Here is a 17,424-nt window from a genome sequence, read left to right as displayed (position 1 = left end):
GTGTATAAATATTTTAGAATAATATTTTTTTTATCAAATAAACATGTAAAGCTAGTAAAAAAATTAATTTTGTTTTTTTGTGACTATATTTAATTAATGAAAATTACTACTATTATATCTTAATTAATGAAAAGTTATTGATGAATTATTAATTATTGAAAAATATTGCATTGTGTAGTTTCAATAACTTTGGTTAAGCGGTATCAGAAGCGGCATATTTAATAAAAAAATTGTATACTACTAATTTTTAATATTTCTGTTATAACGTAATATACAAAATTTCTGAGAAAACACTAGTTTCTAAAACCAACATATACATTTAAAAAAATTCTACTTTATATTGTGACATTTCAGTATATTTGAAAAGTTGAATTAACTAGCCCGTCTTCAGCGTGCATGTCGGTGGTTACGTTTCGTACTTTTATAAGAAAACATCATTCTTAATTGAAATTTTACATACTCTTACAATCTAACAGTATAATTCACTGTAAAAGGTGATATACGCCGTAATAATTGTCAAACGAGTAAACTGTCAAATAAATTTCAAGAAGGTAATGTTTCATTGACTCTAACCTAATAATATACATGCTGCTTTTCGTTATCTGATTTTCAAAAAACATTAACAAATTGTTTTTATCGATATTCCAGTCTTTTGTATTTGCAATTATGTTCAATAATTAATGTGCTATTAATCTTCTTCAAGTTTCTTTCCTAAACCTTGATCTTTGTTTATTGTATATTCGACTTTAAGGTTAAGTTATTAGTTTTTAAATTTAATGAGATGTTAAATAAACATTAAAGACAAATTAGTTCGATAATTGATTACTTATTAAAAGCTTTTAGAAATTATGCTTTTTTTTAAATTGTCAAAGTATATAGAAATTGGTGAATTACATTTTGTTGTGTAATATATAATTGTTTAAACATATTATTTTATTTTTGTTTAAATTAATATTTTACTTGTATTAATCTTAACTTGTTTTAGTCTTAACTTATGAAAGAAGTAATTGTTAAATATGCATAGTAAAATAATTGGTAATTGAAATTAATAGATGAAAAGATATTTCTTGCTTTGGATTATTTGAGTTTCAGTGTTATTTGGTTATTTTATTACGAATGTGTTGGATATTTAATTGAAATCTTATACAATTAATGTATTATTAAATATGAAAGTAAAAATATGTATGATATAAGAATAATAAAATCCTATTAATATAATTATGAATTTAAAGAACCAAAAAATATAACAAATAATCTAAAAATATTAGGCGGATTCCTTGAGAGTTTCACAACTATAAGCTTAATTATATGTGTGTTTATAGGACAATAAGGACAAAGATGTCAAGCGCAGAATCATTGGCCGAAGTAACAGATGTAGTTCAAATTCTCAGACAATGGGAAGAGGAACATTCATCACCTACATATGATCCAGTTCCAACATTACGAAGACTGGCAGAAATTATAGAACTAGAAACAGAAAATTATTTAAAGATGGATCCTGATCCATTTGATGAAAGACATCCATCACGCACAGATCCAGAGTGCAATTTTGGACATATATTGAAAGTATTATTTAGAAAAGATAATTTTATGACTAAGGTAGGTCTAGTATTGAATTGGAAAGAAAATAATATAATTATTAATTATTATATATATAACTTGAAAGATTATTACATAATTTATTATTCTGTTAACAGCTTATAAATGATTACTTAAGGGATACTTATTGGTCGCGTGCGGGTATTACGGGTCGTGATGTTAGAAAGCTCAATATTGCAGCCTGTCGTCTTATGCTTGATATACTTCCTGGTTTAGAAACTTCTGCAGTTTTTCAGCCAGATATGGAAGGACTCATTCATCGTCTGTTTTCTTGGGCAGAAAAAAGCGTAGAACCCTTGCAAAGTTATGCAACTGGGCTTGTAGCTGCTGCAATGGAAGTTCAGGAAATTGCTACAGGTTTCATTTAATTTTAAATAAAGCTTGATATTAACATTAATATTTAGAATATAGAATTCAGGAAATAATTATTTGTTATTTTTACTAAAGGATTTAGGGAGCAAAATGCAAAAATGGTACCACTGATGTTACAAAGGCTTCATAAATTACAAGAGGAAGCTCAGGAAGAAAGACAATTAGCAGCTAATAGTAGACCATTTGCACATTTTGGTCAAGACAGAAATAGTGGAGGGGATGGAGAAAATAAAGGTGTGCCTGGAAAAAGAAAAGTAAGAATAATTCAATGTATATGATAATATTTAGGAACATCATTTTGTAAATACTAAATATTAAAAATTGTATTCAAAGGTGAGAGAAAAACGAAAAGAGAATGAAATTCTCAAAAGTTCCAATCATAGTAATTATTTTTCTGAAGAAGAAGAAGACTGTGCTCAGTCCTCTGAAGATTCTGCTCCCTTACCTAAGAAAAAAAAAAGCGATACAGAATGTGAAACTCCTGTAAAAAATAATACTGTGTATCCAGAGATAATGTCTCCACCTTTGTCTGTGCCAAAAAATTCTAATTTAAATAATCAAGTTACACCATCCAAGGCACAAAGTACACATAATAGATCATTGAATGCTTCTTCTGTACGGTGTAATTTGCAAAAAAATTCGTCTTTAATGCAAAGTTCCACTACATTATCAACATCATTATTAGAAGGGAATTCTAATTCTTCATGGGCAGAAATGGAATCATATGTCATTGGAAATATACAGATGCATCCTCCAACATTAGGTACAAGACAAATGTTAATACTAAGGTAAAGATATTAATTTCATATTTCACATTACTTCCAAATATTTATTAAACGTATATTTGTATTTTATAACAGGTATCTTACTCCAATGGGTGAATATCAAGAATTCTTAGGTCATGTATTTGAACAAAATGCTTTAGAACTGATTCTGAAGTATATCAATGTTAGAGAAACAAAGGACAGTCGCTTAGCATTTGAAGCTCTGAAATACTTAGCTTCCCTTCTGTGTCATAAAAAATTTTCTATTGAATTTCTTAATGTTGGAGGTCTTCAAAAGCTATTAGATGTTCCAAGACCCAGTGTTGCAGCTACTGGTGTCTCTATCTGTTTATACTACTTAGCATATTGTGAAGATGCAATGGAAAGAGTATGTCTATTGCCAAAGCATGTTATTTCTGATCTTGTTACCTATGCATTATGGCTCCTAGAACGAAGTCATGATTCTGGAAGGTGTCATGCAACAATGTTTTTTGGATTTTCTTTTCCATTTAAAGTGATACTTGAAGAATTCGATGCACAGGATGGGCTTCGGAAACTTTTCAATGTGGTAAGAATTGTTTTAAATCACTTTCATCAATTTTAGCATCAATTTTTTAGTATTTAATATATACATTTTTTAAGATATCCACATTACCAATTTTAAACATAGAGGAAGAACCAGCATTAAACGATGATGAAGAATGTGCTTCTAGGCAAATAGTTAGGCATGTTGCAGTAGCTTTAAAACGATATATGGAAGCCCATTTACATCTTAAAACAGAACAATTACAAAGAGCAGAAAATGCTAGAGCAGAGCGTGATACTTGGCAACCATCGTTACCACCTTATAAGGCTGTGAAGCTAAGCAGTGAAGAAGTTCAGGCAAAGGTAAAAATATTCAGATTCAAGTATTAATAGTATTCATGGTATTAATAATTAAGTACTAATTTATATTATGTGTTAAATTCAATTCAAAACACAAATTTAAAAATATTGTATACAAGGTAACTGTTAATTGTAGTTAATTATTTTTCATTATTTTCAAAACTTATTTTTGACATAATATTAAAACATATACATATAACATATATTATAATATTATAACATATAGCAATATAATATAATGGTTCATAATAGAGAAATATAAATATTTATTAAATTCATGTTTATTAAAGGTGGAAGTACTTCAAGAATTAATGTCTGTAAGAGCAGTATGGCCGCCAGTAGAAGAATTATATCGTCTTGGAGGCATAACGCTTCTTCTTCAAATTATTGCCTTTGCTAGAGAATGGAATTATAGTGGCAGGGTTCATACAACTTCCAGCGCAGAAACGGTTCGCTCTTGCTTAGATGTAGTAGCTATTTGTTCTGTAGTGCCAAAAGTGATGTTATTACTTTGTGAAAGAGTAGACATGCCTGATATGTCAATGACAATGGCAATTAACTTACTCTTAGCTGCAGCAGAATGCGAAATTATTGCAGATCCTGATGTACAAAGGGCTGCACTGAGAGCTGTAATTAATTGTGTCTGTGCTCCTATAAATAGGGTAATGGTATATATTAAATAAATTAGTTATAAATATTATAATTGAACAAGTTTAAAATAATAAGTCACAGTTATCTGTTTATTTTACATTACAGATTGGTGGTAATGTAGCAAGATTCTCAGTAACAGGTTCCGCTAAGAAAAAGGCAAATAATAATAGTGAAGAGTTAATACAAAAAATTTGGGGAAGTGTCAGGTCTAATAATGGAATAATGGTATATATTGATAAATATGTATACATATTTTATCTAAGTAAATATTAATTATTAACAATTCTGATCAATTTAAATACTTCTTTTGCAATACTTAGTTTTTATATTAAACACTATTACTTTTTTCTTAATTTAACTTAATTTTGTTTCTTTATTTTATAGGTTTTGTTACAATTGATGATGGTTAAAACTCCGATCACAGATGCAGATAGTATAAGAGCATTGGCTTGTCGAGCTTTGGCAGGTTTGGCACGAAGTGAAAAAGTCAGACAAATAATTAGTAAGCTACCCATGTTTACTGATGGACAAATTCAAGCACTTATGAAAGATCCAATACTTCAAGAAAAGAGGCAGGAACATGTTATGTTTCAAAAGTATGCTTTAGAGCTAATGGGAAGAGTTTCTGGAGAAGCAAAACCTACCGGAGCAGAATATGAAATTTCTTTAGCCAGTTTACATAGAGTAAGCTTTATTTTAAACTTATTTAATTCAATTTTTATCGCATAATAATTTAATTCAATTATTGTTTCAATATATTTTTTATATTTGATTTTATTTTATTGTTCTTTTAATAACGCTAAATTTTAACTTTACAGGCAAATGTAGTGGCACAAACAAGAATACAATATAACGAACAACAGTTAAATCAATTAATATATCAGCATTTAATGTCAAAAGGCTTAACAGAAACTGCATCGACACTCCACAGGGAAGCAAATTTAGATTCTTCTGCAATTATGAAACCAGTATGTACATATCAACCATTTACTTACCGCAGTCCTGCAACTACTGGAGTAAGTTATATCCATAAGAATTAAACAAATTTCGTTTGTAAATTTGTTGAATAGATATAATAGAATAGTGAGTATATACGTGAAATTTAAATATATATATTTTTTGTTCAGACAAGAAATGGATTTTCTCCCAGCGCAACGGTAAATTTGTACAATACGAACAGATGCAATCAAAGAGAAGTCACTTCGCGAAACAATACCACACCTACTTCATCATTTAGGTACATATCTCATTCAAATACCGGTTCGGGTTCATCGTCATTATCTTCCGGAAATAATATACGCATGAAGCATTCTGACTGCCTCAATCAAAATGTTATTCCAAATAGCACAAATCAACTAATTAAATTACAAATTAATCAAAAGTAAGTTTATATTATAGATATGATAATTTTTTCTGCCAATTATTAATTGAGTCTATATACGATTTTATTTGAGAGTTATAAATAATATAAGATAAATTAAGTACTTAAATAATTTCAGAAAAAATCAATCCGATAAGCAGCCTCTAGTCAATCAAATAAATTGTCACTCAATTAATCAGCCAACCGTATGTCGATCACTACAGAAACAAATTTCGAGAGACCCTGCAGGTGGTGGAGGACCTGGAGTAGCTACATCAAATCCATCTACTATAACACTGGATTCTATTATAACGGAATATTTAACTAATCAACATGCATTATGTAAAAATCCTATGGTTACTTGCCCGCAATTTAATCTATTTGAGTATGTATTTTTTAAATTAATTTATTTAAGTGTTATAAGTGGAATTTTGTTTAAAAGATTTTTAATATTATTTACTATTTGATTCTTATAATATTATAGTAAAATAATATTTAATTTCAGACCACATAAATGTCCAGATCCCTGTACAAAAAATTCAATACCAACAAATGTAACAGTAAGACTGGCCAAAAGAGCATTAGGCATGGATGGTAGAAGATTGGATAGGAGACTTATTTATAGCCGATTTTGTCCTGTAAAAACTTTCCGGCCTACGGATGTTGCAACCTTCACCTACTGTATCTTTTCAGTAACGTTATCTCTATTTTATCAATATTAAAAATACATAGATATTCATATTTTATATATTATCATTAGTTTTGCTGATATAAATATTTAATAAATAGTTACAATAAACTCGTGATAATATATTTGTAATATATATAAATAATATATATATATGTATAAAGAATATTTTCTAATTTAATGTATTTTATTATTTTTGCAGCCTTGTCAACAATATTTAATGTTAGGTACTTATGCGGGAGATGTAAAAATGTACAATATACATACAGGATTAGAGGAAGCGACATATTCATGCCATGAATCTTATATTTATCACATGGAATGCAACCAACGTGGAAATTTGTTATTAACTTCTACTCCATGGAGAAGTCCTATGTCTGTACTTTGGAGTATAGGAACATTCTTTGATTTAAAATTATCTTTAGAAAACATAGAATATGTTGAATTTGGAAAACTTCAAGATAGAATTATTGGAACTGACAGTGGCATTGCAACAGTATGTTTCTTTTTCTGTATAATTATCAGCATGAAAACGTTTTGATAATTTTCACAACTACCTATATGTAATTATTTCTATAATTTTTTTCAGATTTATGATATAGCTACTGGACAATTAATAACCAGCTTCGCTCCTTCAATTTCTAATCGATACACTATGAATCGTGCTACTTTTAGTATGAATGATGAATTGGTTTTACATGATGGAATATTGTGGGATGCAAATTCGGGGAAACAAATTCACAAATTTGATAAATTAAATCAGACGCTTAATGGAGTTTTTCATCCTAATGGTACTGATATTTAATCGCATATAATTTAACAATAGATTTGTACTAAAGTGTAAAATAGAATGAAATTTATTAATACAGAATAATATATTTAATATTAAATAATTTGTTGATAGGTATAGAAGTAGTGTCGAATACAGAGGTTTGGGATTTAAGAACTTTCCATTTGCTGAAAACGGTGCCAACACTTGATCAAATGGAAGTAATCTTTTCTCCTGTTAATAATATTATATATGCTGTATCACTGGAGAAAGAAAATATAGATGAAACTAATTATATTACTTCATTTAAAACATTAGATGCTTTGGACTACAGTAATATTGGTAAGCTATGGTGATTATTTAAATAATTGTAAAAATTTATTAGATAATTTTTATTCTATTGAATTTTATCTATTTTATTCTATTTTGAATTAATTCAATCTAAAATAAAATATAATCATCATAATTAAATAATTGCAGCAACTTATGATGTTAGAAGAGGAGTTTACGGATTGGCTTGTAATAAATTTGACACACAAATAGCAGTAGTTGAAATAGTTAATGAATTCGATGAGAATCACGAGTCCAGTGTAAGGCTGTATGATGTCGGCAGAAGAAAAGGTGATAAAGATGAAACAGATGAGGATGATGATGAAGAAGATCTTGATGCAAGCGATGATGATGGTTCGAATTCAAGCTCTGATGATAATAATGCTGATGGTTTGTCATACTTTTATATAACTTTATTCTACTTCAACTTAATTTTTCAGTATTTTGAGAAGTTATGACGATTACATGAGGATTAGTCATTTTTATTTGTTTTGCTTCTGTTGGAAATTATTTACCAATTTACTTTAAAAGCATAATAATGTTTATGTTTAAATAGATGCGGACAATCCGGATGCAGCAACAGAAGGGAATGGGGATGAAAATGAGCGAAGTAATCGTGAGAACAACGACGATGATGACGACGACGATGATGAAGATGATTCAGCTGATGGAGATGATTCTGGAGACAATATGACACACTACAGCAGATCTCCCGATTCCTCTGATATTTTTCTTTCTGATATTGATCTCGAAAGTCTTTCCTCATCATCATGAAATTTTATTTTCAACAGTTCCAGTGCATTATATATAGAAATTTATTTCATTTTTGGCCAATCAGTGGGGACTGAAAGATGTTTCATTATAACATAATATTTTTAATAATGTTTATTATTATTGGCGAAATGGAAATATGCATTTAAGTAAAAACTTTGTACTAAGCAATTTTATTTATTTATTCCATGTACTTTTTATATATGGAGCAGTACAATTTTCATGCATATGTACAATTTCTATATATGCAGGAGTACAATTCAGAATTATTAGATAAACTACATCTAATTAAATAGCAAATATTTCTTGTGCATTCAATTTCAATTCAAAGTTAAAAAGGCGTTGAATATCTTTCATAAAATTTATATTGAAAAATATTAGAATATATTCCTTTCGCCAATATTAAAATGAAACTATATTATGATTAAAGATTGGCCAATGAAATAATTCTGAGTCGATTTACTCAACAATCATCAAAGAGCTAAATGATACAAAAAATTAATTGCTAATGTAATTTTGAATTTCCATTGAAATTCTTATCTATAGATTTAAATGTATATATTATTATTTAAGATATTTGTTATTCAATGTAACTTGTATTACATATTCTCTAAACACTGAATTATTCATAAGAAATCCGCTCACTATTCAAAATAATTGCAAAAATTTTTATTGATTGGTAGACCACATTTAAGATCACTAGAAATTTTTAACTATTTTAGGATTTTGATTTGTTGAAACAGCAAGTTTTCAGAATTCTTTAATAGTACACCTATGTATATGAAAAAAGAATATGAGAGAGAGAAAGAGTGTATGGAAGAATAAATGAGAGATTGTAAAAAGTTGATTTAATCCTGTCATTTGTTATTATTAATAAAGAATCGTGAATTTGTATAGGCCAGCTCTAATAAATAGAACCATGCTTTATGATGAATTTTTAGCAAATCTATCAATACTTTTGTATTTGTACTGTATTGGGTTCTCCTTTATTTGAAGGGAAAGTCTTCTTGGAAGCTATTTTTCTGCTTCTTATTCACCATGCATGGAATCTTTAAAAAAGTCTGACATCTCGTCCTTTTTAGTTTTCCTATCTTTGGCGATCCTATTGTTTTAGATAGGTTTCGAACCACTAAAACCGTGCTGAAATAAGCACAATAACAGCTATGAAATAAATCGAGTTGCAAAGGTACTGCTGGCTTGCAAAAACGGTGTTTAGGGAATTTAGCGCGGTTGAAACGCGTGGAGCGCTGAAGTACTCTGCTTGCGTCACAATTTCAAACAATTTCAAAACTAATTCGACCAACTCGCAACTAATTTAAATGAAAAAATACATAATAACAAAAATTAACTTGAACAATAATTTGTATTTAAAACTAATTGTATTTAAAACCAAATATTTATAATAGATCGACTATATAGATCGACTTTGCGCTTTAACGAAATTTATTTAGACATTCAGCTCGGCGTGACGATTCTAGCGATTCAACGATTCCAACGATTCTCTACTTTTGAGTCGCAGAGTGACTCATTTATCTGTTCGGATTTATATGACAATTTATGATTAATTTGTTATCTAATAAGACAAATTCTTACTAACTAATGGCAATAAATATTATTTTGATTGGAGTTTGCAATATTAGAAAACGAGGGATTTATGCATTGGCAATGTTCTTTCCCAAGGTAATGGAAGTAAATACGAAATTTGAGAATGATCACAGTTGTTACTGATAAATAATTTTGACATTTAATTAATAAATTTATTAAATAACATTTGTTCGTTGTCTGAGTTACGCTACAGTACAGTTAAATTTGCGACGCTAGAATTTACCCTATTATCATACAAGATTTTCATACTAGAGGGACCTACGGGCGTGGACCAGTTCACAACAATAGTGACATTCTCTTTAATTCATAAGTATTTAACTTTACGATATTGGATGCATTGGTTTCTCTTGAGATAACTGTTCTCAGTTCATGTTAGAGTCAGGTGGAATGGGAGACGTGTCCACAGTATATAAAAGAGCGATGCTACCGCGGATCGGCTTCTGAACTGGGGCTGATTTATTCGTTGGATTATTCCTATTGTTTTTCTTATTAGACAATACGAATTATCCTCGCAATGGCCCTCAGTCAGACAACTGTGGTGAGTAATAAACATGAACAAAAGCAACAACTGATTAAAAAAACAATTAATTGTAATCATCACAATGACGACAATGACGATTTTTATCGCTCGATTTATGTTAATACCATTATCATTGTTATCCTCATCTTTGATCCCTTTTGTTCCAACCAAAGATTATTTTCTTTCGACATTTATTCTCTTTTTAAATCAAATCGTATTTTGCAATCTTAATAATTACAAATTATGAATTTCTAGGTTGTATAATGCTAAAATTCTAAAACGTTATCAGTGAAAAGTTTTAATCAAATTCATTGCAACTTTATTTATATTTTCCTTTTCAGATAAATTTCTCTACAACATTTTTTCAAAATGTTGTAGGTTAGAATTGATGGCAATATTTTCAAATGGTTTCAATTTCCCTTAATTTCTCTATGTGTTCTTTTTTGTGTAATTAAAGCATACTAAAATTATCCTATATCTTCTAAATAAACATTGGAATTTCTTAAAAAAAAAAAAATAGATTTTTAGATAATAGTAGAATATAAGTAATTTATTAAAGAATAAAGCTGTAGAATTCTGTGAATGATATTGTTTTAAAATATTGTATTTTATAGTCGTTGTTAATCTTTAATTATATATATAAAAAGATTAGTCTGATACATTTTAGATTGATGTACTTTATCAAAAGTAATTTTCATGAAAACTAATTCATGAGAATGCTCCAAAACTTTAACATAACATTAAGATATAAAATAAAGTAAAGTAAAAGGAAAAGTATTATTGAACAGATAAAGTAATGTAAATTTTAAAAATGTTAATTGATAATGAAATTCATGTTAATTACAGTTAAAACTATACAATACTGTGATAGAGGATGTTATATCAGGTGTAAGGGAATCATTTATAGATGAAGGTGTAGATGAACAAGTATTACAAGAGCTCAAACAAATATGGGAAACCAAATTAATGTCTAGTAAAGCTGTTGAACTTAATCCAGATCCTCCAGAGCCTCAGGTTCCCCAAATAAATACGCACAAAGCTGTGCCTGTTAACAAAGGTAAGATCTATATTTTCTCTTATAAAACAATATTTTTAGTGAGAATAATTGAAATTAAGAAAATTTTAGAAGAATAGAAGAGACTATCAAATAAAATTATAATTATAACAAATTCCTCTCATCATAGGATTGCCATTAAAAATTAAAAATATACTTTCTCAACAAATTTAATGCAGTTTACACTTTTAGGAGTAACTATAGGAAATCATTTTGTACAACAAACAGGAGGAAATTCTGCTCCTCAACAAGCATCGCAACAACAGCAATCACCTCAGCAATCACAAACTCAGACACAATGCCATTCAACAACAACTGGTATACAACACACTGGTACACCAGTACAGCAATTAGTAACATCAACGCCAGCAGTAATGGACAGACAAGTACCTATTCAAATAACATTGCCACCACAAACGGGCGTTCCTGATGCTCCATTAAGAGTTTTGACTATTCAGGTCCCTGCGTCTGCAATTCAAGGTACATTAAAATAACATTCACTTAATAATTACCATATATTAATATTGAGGAAATAAAAATGATGTATTTACAACTAATTAATTTATTTTTAGGTAATCAATTGCACACAATTTTAACAGGACCAGTTATTACAGCTGCAATGGGGCTACCAGCAAATCTAGCTTCCACATTACTCCAGCAACATGTTAATTCTACACTTCAGGGTCAAGCAACGCTGACTCCACTTCAACTTGTTACACAAAGTGCAAACAATGTTTCTCAGCGACCTGTCCAAATTCAAGTAATTAATGGAAATATATAATAGTATATTATTGTTATTTTATACATTCATGTTATTTTAACAATATATATTAACCTTACATTTCTTAGGAGCAAGCAACATTGACACCACTCCCAGTTAGTCAGCCTCTTCAAGTTGTTACACAAAATGCAAACAATGTCTCTCAGCGATCTGTTCAAAATCAGGTAATGAGAAATAGTGCATTAAATTTAAATAGTAAAAGGTATAATTTTATATGTATGTTTTAATTTCATATATGAAAAGATTACTATATTATAAACAAAATGTATTAATTTGGCCATTTAATTCTATAATAAATAATATAAATAAAATATATAACAATTAGTCATTTGACTAGTTTAATTTATTAATAACTAAAATTTAATTTTTATATAATTCATATCTCTAAAATTATGATTATTTTTTGTATAGGAGAAAAATATAAACAAATAAGAATTAGTTATTTCTTTTATTTTCTCACAAATAGAATAATATAGCACAATTAGATGGTCCGCTTGGAGATTCGTCAGATGATGATGAAGAAGAGGAAGAAGAGGATAATGAAGATGAAGAAGAAGACCTTGATGATAAAGAAGAAGACGAAAATGATGAAGCTGCGGCAAGAGAAGAGGTCTTTAAAATATTTCGTTATTTTAGTTTCGTTTTATTTGTGCTATGCTACGAAATAGAAAAATCATTTATTTAATAATATGACTCCTATTTCGTAGGAGCCGTTGAATTCAGAAGATGATGTAACAGATGATGACCCGGCAGATCTTTTTGATACTGATAATGTTGTTGTTTGTCAGTATGACAAGGTATTTAATAATTTTACTGCGATACATTACTCTGATAAATAACAAATGATTTAAAAAGATTTATTTATCAAAATCCAAATATAGTTATTAATAATATTTTTTTAATAAATGAAAAATCAATTTTTAGATAACAAGGAGTAGAAATAAATGGAAATTCTACCTCAAAGACGGAATAATGAATCTTAATGGCAAAGATTATGTTTTTCAGAAAATGAATGGTGATGCGGAATGGTAAATAATATGTAAAACTATGGAAATCGATTTGGTAATGTGTTCACGTTAAATTGGTTCAAAATTTACCTTTAAATTTGTGCTCTAAAAATTTTTTAATTTCTTTAATCAAGATATGCGATACTTGTTTTAAAATTTATATGACGCAGGATTAGGCTCGATTGGAATTTCTACTTTTTTTTCTTTCTTTTTTTTTTAATGTGAAAAGTGCACTGAAACCTCAGTTATTCAATTGAATAAAAAATTTTTATACTTATTGATCTTAAGTTTAAGAAAGAATATTAATAATAAACTCTTTTACACCTTTAATTAAAGGAGAGCATAAAGATTTTGAATTAAAATAAGAAAATATTAGTCATTCTAAAATTCGCATAAATCAAATTTAATTTGAAGCAAATATCGTATGATCAAGATTTTACTGTATAAAAAGCTCAATAATCAAGCAAGTCTGGTATTGTATTTTGAGCAGTCTCCAAGTTTTTTCATGTGAGTTTACTATGTAAATAAATTCTAAAGGATTGCAATCCACCATAAATATGTGATGCTCTTAACAATAAATGTGTCTTATACTGTTAAAAACCTTAATACATAATATGTATAATTGTTTTTCCTCTTCTTATTCCTTTTAAAATTATAAGTATGAAAGTTCTATATTATTCAAAAACCAAAATATATATAGTTTCATCAAAATTTATTTACTTAAAAACATGTTATCTTTTTCTAATTTTTTATCCTCTAATTCACTAATAATTCGTGGGACCTCCTGTAATAGTTCTTCTGCATTTGTGTCAAAATCTTTGTCCAACCAAATATCTTTTAATTCCTTAATAACAATACCCATCATTTTCCCCTTCTTAACATATTGTTTTAACATGTCTCCACTAACTGGAAATCTGAAAACACATCAAAATATATAAGAATACATTATATAACATATTAAGAGTAACAGCGATAGTAAATCTTTAATAAAAGAATAATCTTTAATCATTCATGAATATTGAATATTTCATTTTAAGAAATTAGTATAAATATAATGCGAAAAAGATCATTTTATAATTGAACCTTGTTATACATATAATTTAATGCTTAATATTTATTGTATGTATACTTTCATTTATTTTTAAGTTAGTAGAAAAGATGAAAAATATTCACATTTTAACGTATTTTTTTATTATAATTATATTTCAGATTGTTATAATTTTAAAGTTGGTTGTTACCTTGGTATTACTAATTTTTCTACATCTTTAGCAAGACTAAAATATTGTTTAGAGTTTAATAATTCACAAATATAACTTCTTGCATTAATAACATTTCCTTTCCAATGAATAAGAACTCCTTTGTAAAATTTTAGATTTACTGAAGGTTTATCTTCCCCGTATCTAACTAAAAATAATGCTAAATCTCTTTCATATGCAGATAACTTTAATCTATTATGAAGTTGCAATACTTCATTTTCATCTTTTAGCATTACAGCAAGATAAGTAATTGGTTGCAAAGAAATATTATTTTTCTTAGATGTATCGTGAACGATCTCAAAGTTTTTTATATTTGGATTTTCTGGAAGTCCCACATATCTGAAATTAAATATCAATAAATACATCACATTAAGTTTATCTTCATTCTACTTTTTAATTTACTATTACCTTGTGATGCCACATTCTAACAATTTCAAAGTTAGTTCTTTAGCATAATTTCCAGAAAGGATTTTTGACCATTCATTCCAAATTCTTTCTCCAGATATTTCTTCTAATCCATGTATATTTTCTTTTATTGCTATTATAGTTGATTCATCATGAATATCTGGTTGTTCTGCAATTCTTCCATAAAATCGAAAATACCTATATAATATAAATTTTATGCAATTAAACAAAAGAATTTTTATATAAAAATAACTTAATTTCAGTTTACTTAGTATTAATTTATCTAACTTGAAAAGATGTATATATATCATTAATTACGTGAAAAACTAATGAAGAAATACCTTAAAATTCGAAGATAATCTTCCTTAATTCTATATGTTGGATTTCCTACAAAAGCAACTCTTCGTTTCTGTAAATCATCATAACCGAAGAAATAATCATATATTCTTCCTTCAAAATCAAGAAACATGGAATTTATTGTCAGATCTCTACGAAGAGCATCTAGTTTCCAATCTTGTGTAAATTTGACTTCTGCATGTCTACCATCAGTGTGTGTGTCGATTCTAAGTGTAGTTACTTCAAAATTTTCTTTATCATTTATTCTTGAAGTAATTGTACCTGAAATAATTTCCATAAAAGGATTTAATTTTATTACAATGTTTCATTTTAATAATAATAAAAAATACTGGTATATATTTCAACATACCATGTTTTTCCCCTTTATTATTAATCATTCTGATATTTTCTTTTTCAAACATACTTTTCATTTCCTCTGGGGTAGCATCTGTCGCAAAATCTAAATCTACAGGTTTTATATCCATTAAAATATCTCTGACAGCACCACCAGCAAGTTTTAGTTGGTAATTATACTTTCTAAACAATTGTGCTAAAGTATTAAGTTCTGGTGTAAATATAGAATGAAACAATGGACTATCCAGTTTTTTAATTACTGGATCAGATCTGCTTCGTGGCATTGGTTCTTCTTTCATGATAACTTTTTGCCAAGTTTTATACGCCTTTCCAAAATTTTAGATGTTAGTTATTAAAACAATTTTAATGAAATAAAATTTTTTATTACATCATTCATATGAAGCTTCAATCTTTATAAGAACTTAACCTCAATGTTTTAGTAAAAGAGTATATTTGAAATATTATATACTTACTCTTAAAAGGCGATAAGAAGAAATATAATTTACACCAGAAAGGATTGCAAGCATCACTTAGAATTTCTTATATTTCCTTATTATTTAACAAAATAATTTTCTCGATTGACAGCCACATTGAATACCACTTTGCTTCATTGATAATTATTCATAAATGCCAGCAGTGCTGCTTTGATCTTCAATTTTCAAAGAAAATACTTTTATTCAAAATGAAATTATTCGCTAGAAAAATATCTTTTCCCAATATTTTATTTTCTTCGTTATCTAATTTTTATAATGTAAATTGTATTTTGAATGAAAAATTCGTGTTATTAAATTTTATAGGTTATATTTACGTAAATTACATAATACGTATTGTTATTATCGTTATCATTACTTCTTTTTACTGTACTATATGTATATATACATATTATTTTTTAGAAATTTCAAAATACTTAAGCACAAGAAATGGCTTTTTATATGCATTGATATATCAATAATTAGAAATGTTCTTATGGGTATGGGTTATATCTTTTATTTATATTAAGAAAAACATAAAAAATTTTATACAAGTAATTAGTAATTTAATTAGTAATTAAAAAATATTATGGTGAAATTAAAAGATTATATAAAATAGAAATAAATATTCTTGATAGTACTTAATAAGATTTAAATTTAATTAAAATTTTAATCAATTATGAAATGTTTAATTTAAGAAGTTCAACTTGGTGCCTTGGTGCTGAGCCCGACATTATTTAACATCTACGTGGCAGGGCTGGAAGACAAACTAAGGAAAGGGCAAGCCGGGGGCATAGCGATAGGAGGAAGAAAGGTATGGTCACTGACGTACGCAGATGATATTGTATTGACGGCGGATAGGGAAGAGGAGCTAAAGGAGATGCTAAGGAAATTCAAAAAATTTTTAAAAGAAGCAGAATTGGAGCTAAGCACAGAAAAGACAAAAATAGTAGTATTCGAAAAAAGAAGAAACAAAAGGAGACAAAGAAAATGGAATTGGGGAGAGCAAGAACTAGAAGAAGTGGAGGAGATAAGATACCTAGAGTACATACTACAGAAAAACGGCAGCGATGAGAGGCACATACAGGACAGGAAAAGGAGAGCGATGATAACAATGAAGAAAACATGGAGCATGGGAGAAAGAATATTCAAACAGGACTACGAGAGGAGAATGAAGATGTTTGAAGCACTAGTAGAGAGCGTGGCGCTGTTTGGAGCAGAGGTATGGGGTTGGAACATGGAAGAATTGCTGGATAGGGTAAAAAGAGGGTACGTAAAATGGATCTTAGGTTTAGACAGGACAACACCAAACTACATACTGACAGAAGAGTGCAAAATAGAGGAAATCAAGGTAAAAGCGTTAAAAAGAGCAGTAAGGTACGAGGAAAGAACTCTAGAATCAGAAAAGGAGCTGGTAAAAGAGTGTATAAAGGAGAGAGAGAGAAAC

The 17,424-nt window shown here is 28.3% G+C and overlaps 4 protein-coding genes across 8 annotated transcripts; 3 read left to right on the top strand and 1 right to left on the bottom strand.

Annotated features, from left to right (window-relative positions):
- Positions 1-269: 269 nt before the first annotated feature.
- Positions 270-9,123, top strand: LOC122567992 (protein mahjong). 2 transcript variants are annotated; one of them, XM_043727222.1, is made up of 19 exons: positions 270-551; positions 1,323-1,599; positions 1,698-1,956; positions 2,047-2,225; positions 2,305-2,759; positions 2,832-3,303; positions 3,378-3,623; positions 3,911-4,288; positions 4,377-4,496; positions 4,656-4,955; positions 5,090-5,287; positions 5,399-5,652; positions 5,771-6,016; positions 6,137-6,323; positions 6,522-6,815; positions 6,909-7,110; positions 7,224-7,430; positions 7,569-7,808; positions 7,975-9,123. In XM_043727222.1, exons 2-19 carry the CDS (start codon positions 1,339-1,341, stop codon positions 8,190-8,192), a joined length of 4,716 nt encoding a protein of 1,571 aa, XP_043583157.1. In that variant the 5' UTR covers positions 270-551; positions 1,323-1,338; the 3' UTR covers positions 8,193-9,123. The 2 variants fall into 2 exon arrangements, with proteins under 2 accessions (XP_043583157.1, XP_043583158.1); XM_043727223.1 differs by having other exon boundaries at positions 272-551; positions 3,911-4,282.
- Positions 9,124-10,157: 1,034 nt separating this feature from the next.
- Positions 10,158-13,762, top strand: LOC122567994 (transcription initiation factor IIA subunit 1). Of its 3 annotated transcripts, none has more exons than XR_006316944.1 (8): positions 10,158-10,332; positions 11,161-11,371; positions 11,561-11,848; positions 11,941-12,128; positions 12,218-12,313; positions 12,616-12,759; positions 12,876-12,946; positions 13,074-13,127. XR_006316944.1 is itself a non-coding variant. In XM_043727228.1 (8 exons), exons 1-8 carry the CDS (start codon positions 10,309-10,311, stop codon positions 13,179-13,181), a joined length of 1,113 nt encoding a protein of 370 aa, XP_043583163.1. In that variant the 5' UTR covers positions 10,158-10,308; the 3' UTR covers positions 13,182-13,762. The 3 variants fall into 3 exon arrangements, 2 of the variants coding, with proteins under 2 accessions (XP_043583163.1, XP_043583162.1); XM_043727228.1 differs by having other exon boundaries at positions 11,597-11,848; positions 12,857-12,946; positions 13,074-13,762; XM_043727227.1 differs by having other exon boundaries at positions 12,857-12,946; positions 13,074-13,762.
- An 89-nt stretch (positions 13,763-13,851) lies between these two features.
- LOC122567993 (CCA tRNA nucleotidyltransferase 1, mitochondrial) lies at positions 13,852-16,189 on the bottom strand. Of its 2 annotated transcripts, none has more exons than XM_043727224.1 (6): positions 15,981-16,189; positions 15,524-15,833; positions 15,159-15,435; positions 14,821-15,015; positions 14,395-14,751; positions 13,852-14,070 (listed from the first exon to the last, which is right to left on the bottom strand). In XM_043727224.1, exons 1-6 carry the CDS (start codon positions 16,032-16,034, stop codon positions 13,869-13,871), a joined length of 1,395 nt encoding a protein of 464 aa, XP_043583159.1. In that variant the 5' UTR covers positions 16,035-16,189; the 3' UTR covers positions 13,852-13,868. The 2 variants fall into 2 exon arrangements, with proteins under 2 accessions (XP_043583159.1, XP_043583161.1); XM_043727226.1 differs by having other exon boundaries at positions 15,524-15,619; positions 15,981-16,120.
- A 62-nt stretch (positions 16,190-16,251) lies between these two features.
- LOC122567995 lies at positions 16,252-17,418 on the top strand (the record flags this gene model as incomplete). The annotated part of the gene is made up of 3 exons (XM_043727229.1): positions 16,252-16,304; positions 16,401-16,477; positions 16,676-17,418. Coding segments are annotated over exons 2-3 (747 nt in total), but the record flags the coding sequence as incomplete, so codon positions are not given.
- Positions 17,419-17,424: the final 6 nt, after the last annotated feature.

The sequence above is a fragment of the Bombus pyrosoma genome, linkage group LG5 (genome assembly GCF_014825855.1).
Source record: "Bombus pyrosoma isolate SC7728 linkage group LG5, ASM1482585v1, whole genome shotgun sequence".
Taxonomy (NCBI): domain Eukaryota; kingdom Metazoa; phylum Arthropoda; class Insecta; order Hymenoptera; family Apidae; genus Bombus; species Bombus pyrosoma.
The sequence above is the reverse complement of the archived record's forward strand: the minus strand, read 5'-3'. Positions and strand labels throughout refer to the sequence as shown.

Excerpts from the sequence above, each read along its gene's own strand:
- LOC122567992 (XM_043727222.1), top strand. The coding sequence starts at position 1,339 with ATGTCAAGCGCAGAATCATTGGCCGAAGTAACAGATGTAGTTCAAATT. Across the intron at positions 3,624-3,910 it reads GTGAAGAAGTTCAGGCAAAG|GTGGAAGTACTTCAAGAATT; the intron begins GTAAAAATATTC and ends TGTTTATTAAAG. Across the intron at positions 5,653-5,770 it reads AAATTACAAATTAATCAAAA|AAAAAATCAATCCGATAAGC; the intron begins GTAAGTTTATAT and ends AAATAATTTCAG.
- LOC122567994 (XM_043727227.1), top strand. The coding sequence starts at position 10,309 with ATGGCCCTCAGTCAGACAACTGTG. Across the intron at positions 12,129-12,217 it reads AGCGACCTGTCCAAATTCAA|GAGCAAGCAACATTGACACC; the intron begins GTAATTAATGGA and ends TACATTTCTTAG. Across the intron at positions 12,314-12,615 it reads AGCGATCTGTTCAAAATCAG|AATAATATAGCACAATTAGA; the intron begins GTAATGAGAAAT and ends TCTCACAAATAG.
- LOC122567993 (XM_043727224.1), bottom strand. The coding sequence starts at position 16,034 with ATGCTTGCAATCCTTTCTGGTGTAAATTATATTTCTTCTTATCGCCTT. Across the intron at positions 15,436-15,523 it reads TAATAAAGGGGAAAAACATG|GTACAATTACTTCAAGAATA; the intron begins GTATGTTGAAAT and ends AAATTATTTCAG. Across the intron at positions 14,071-14,394 it reads GAAAAATTAGTAATACCAAG|ATTTCCAGTTAGTGGAGACA; the intron begins GTAACAACCAAC and ends ATGTGTTTTCAG.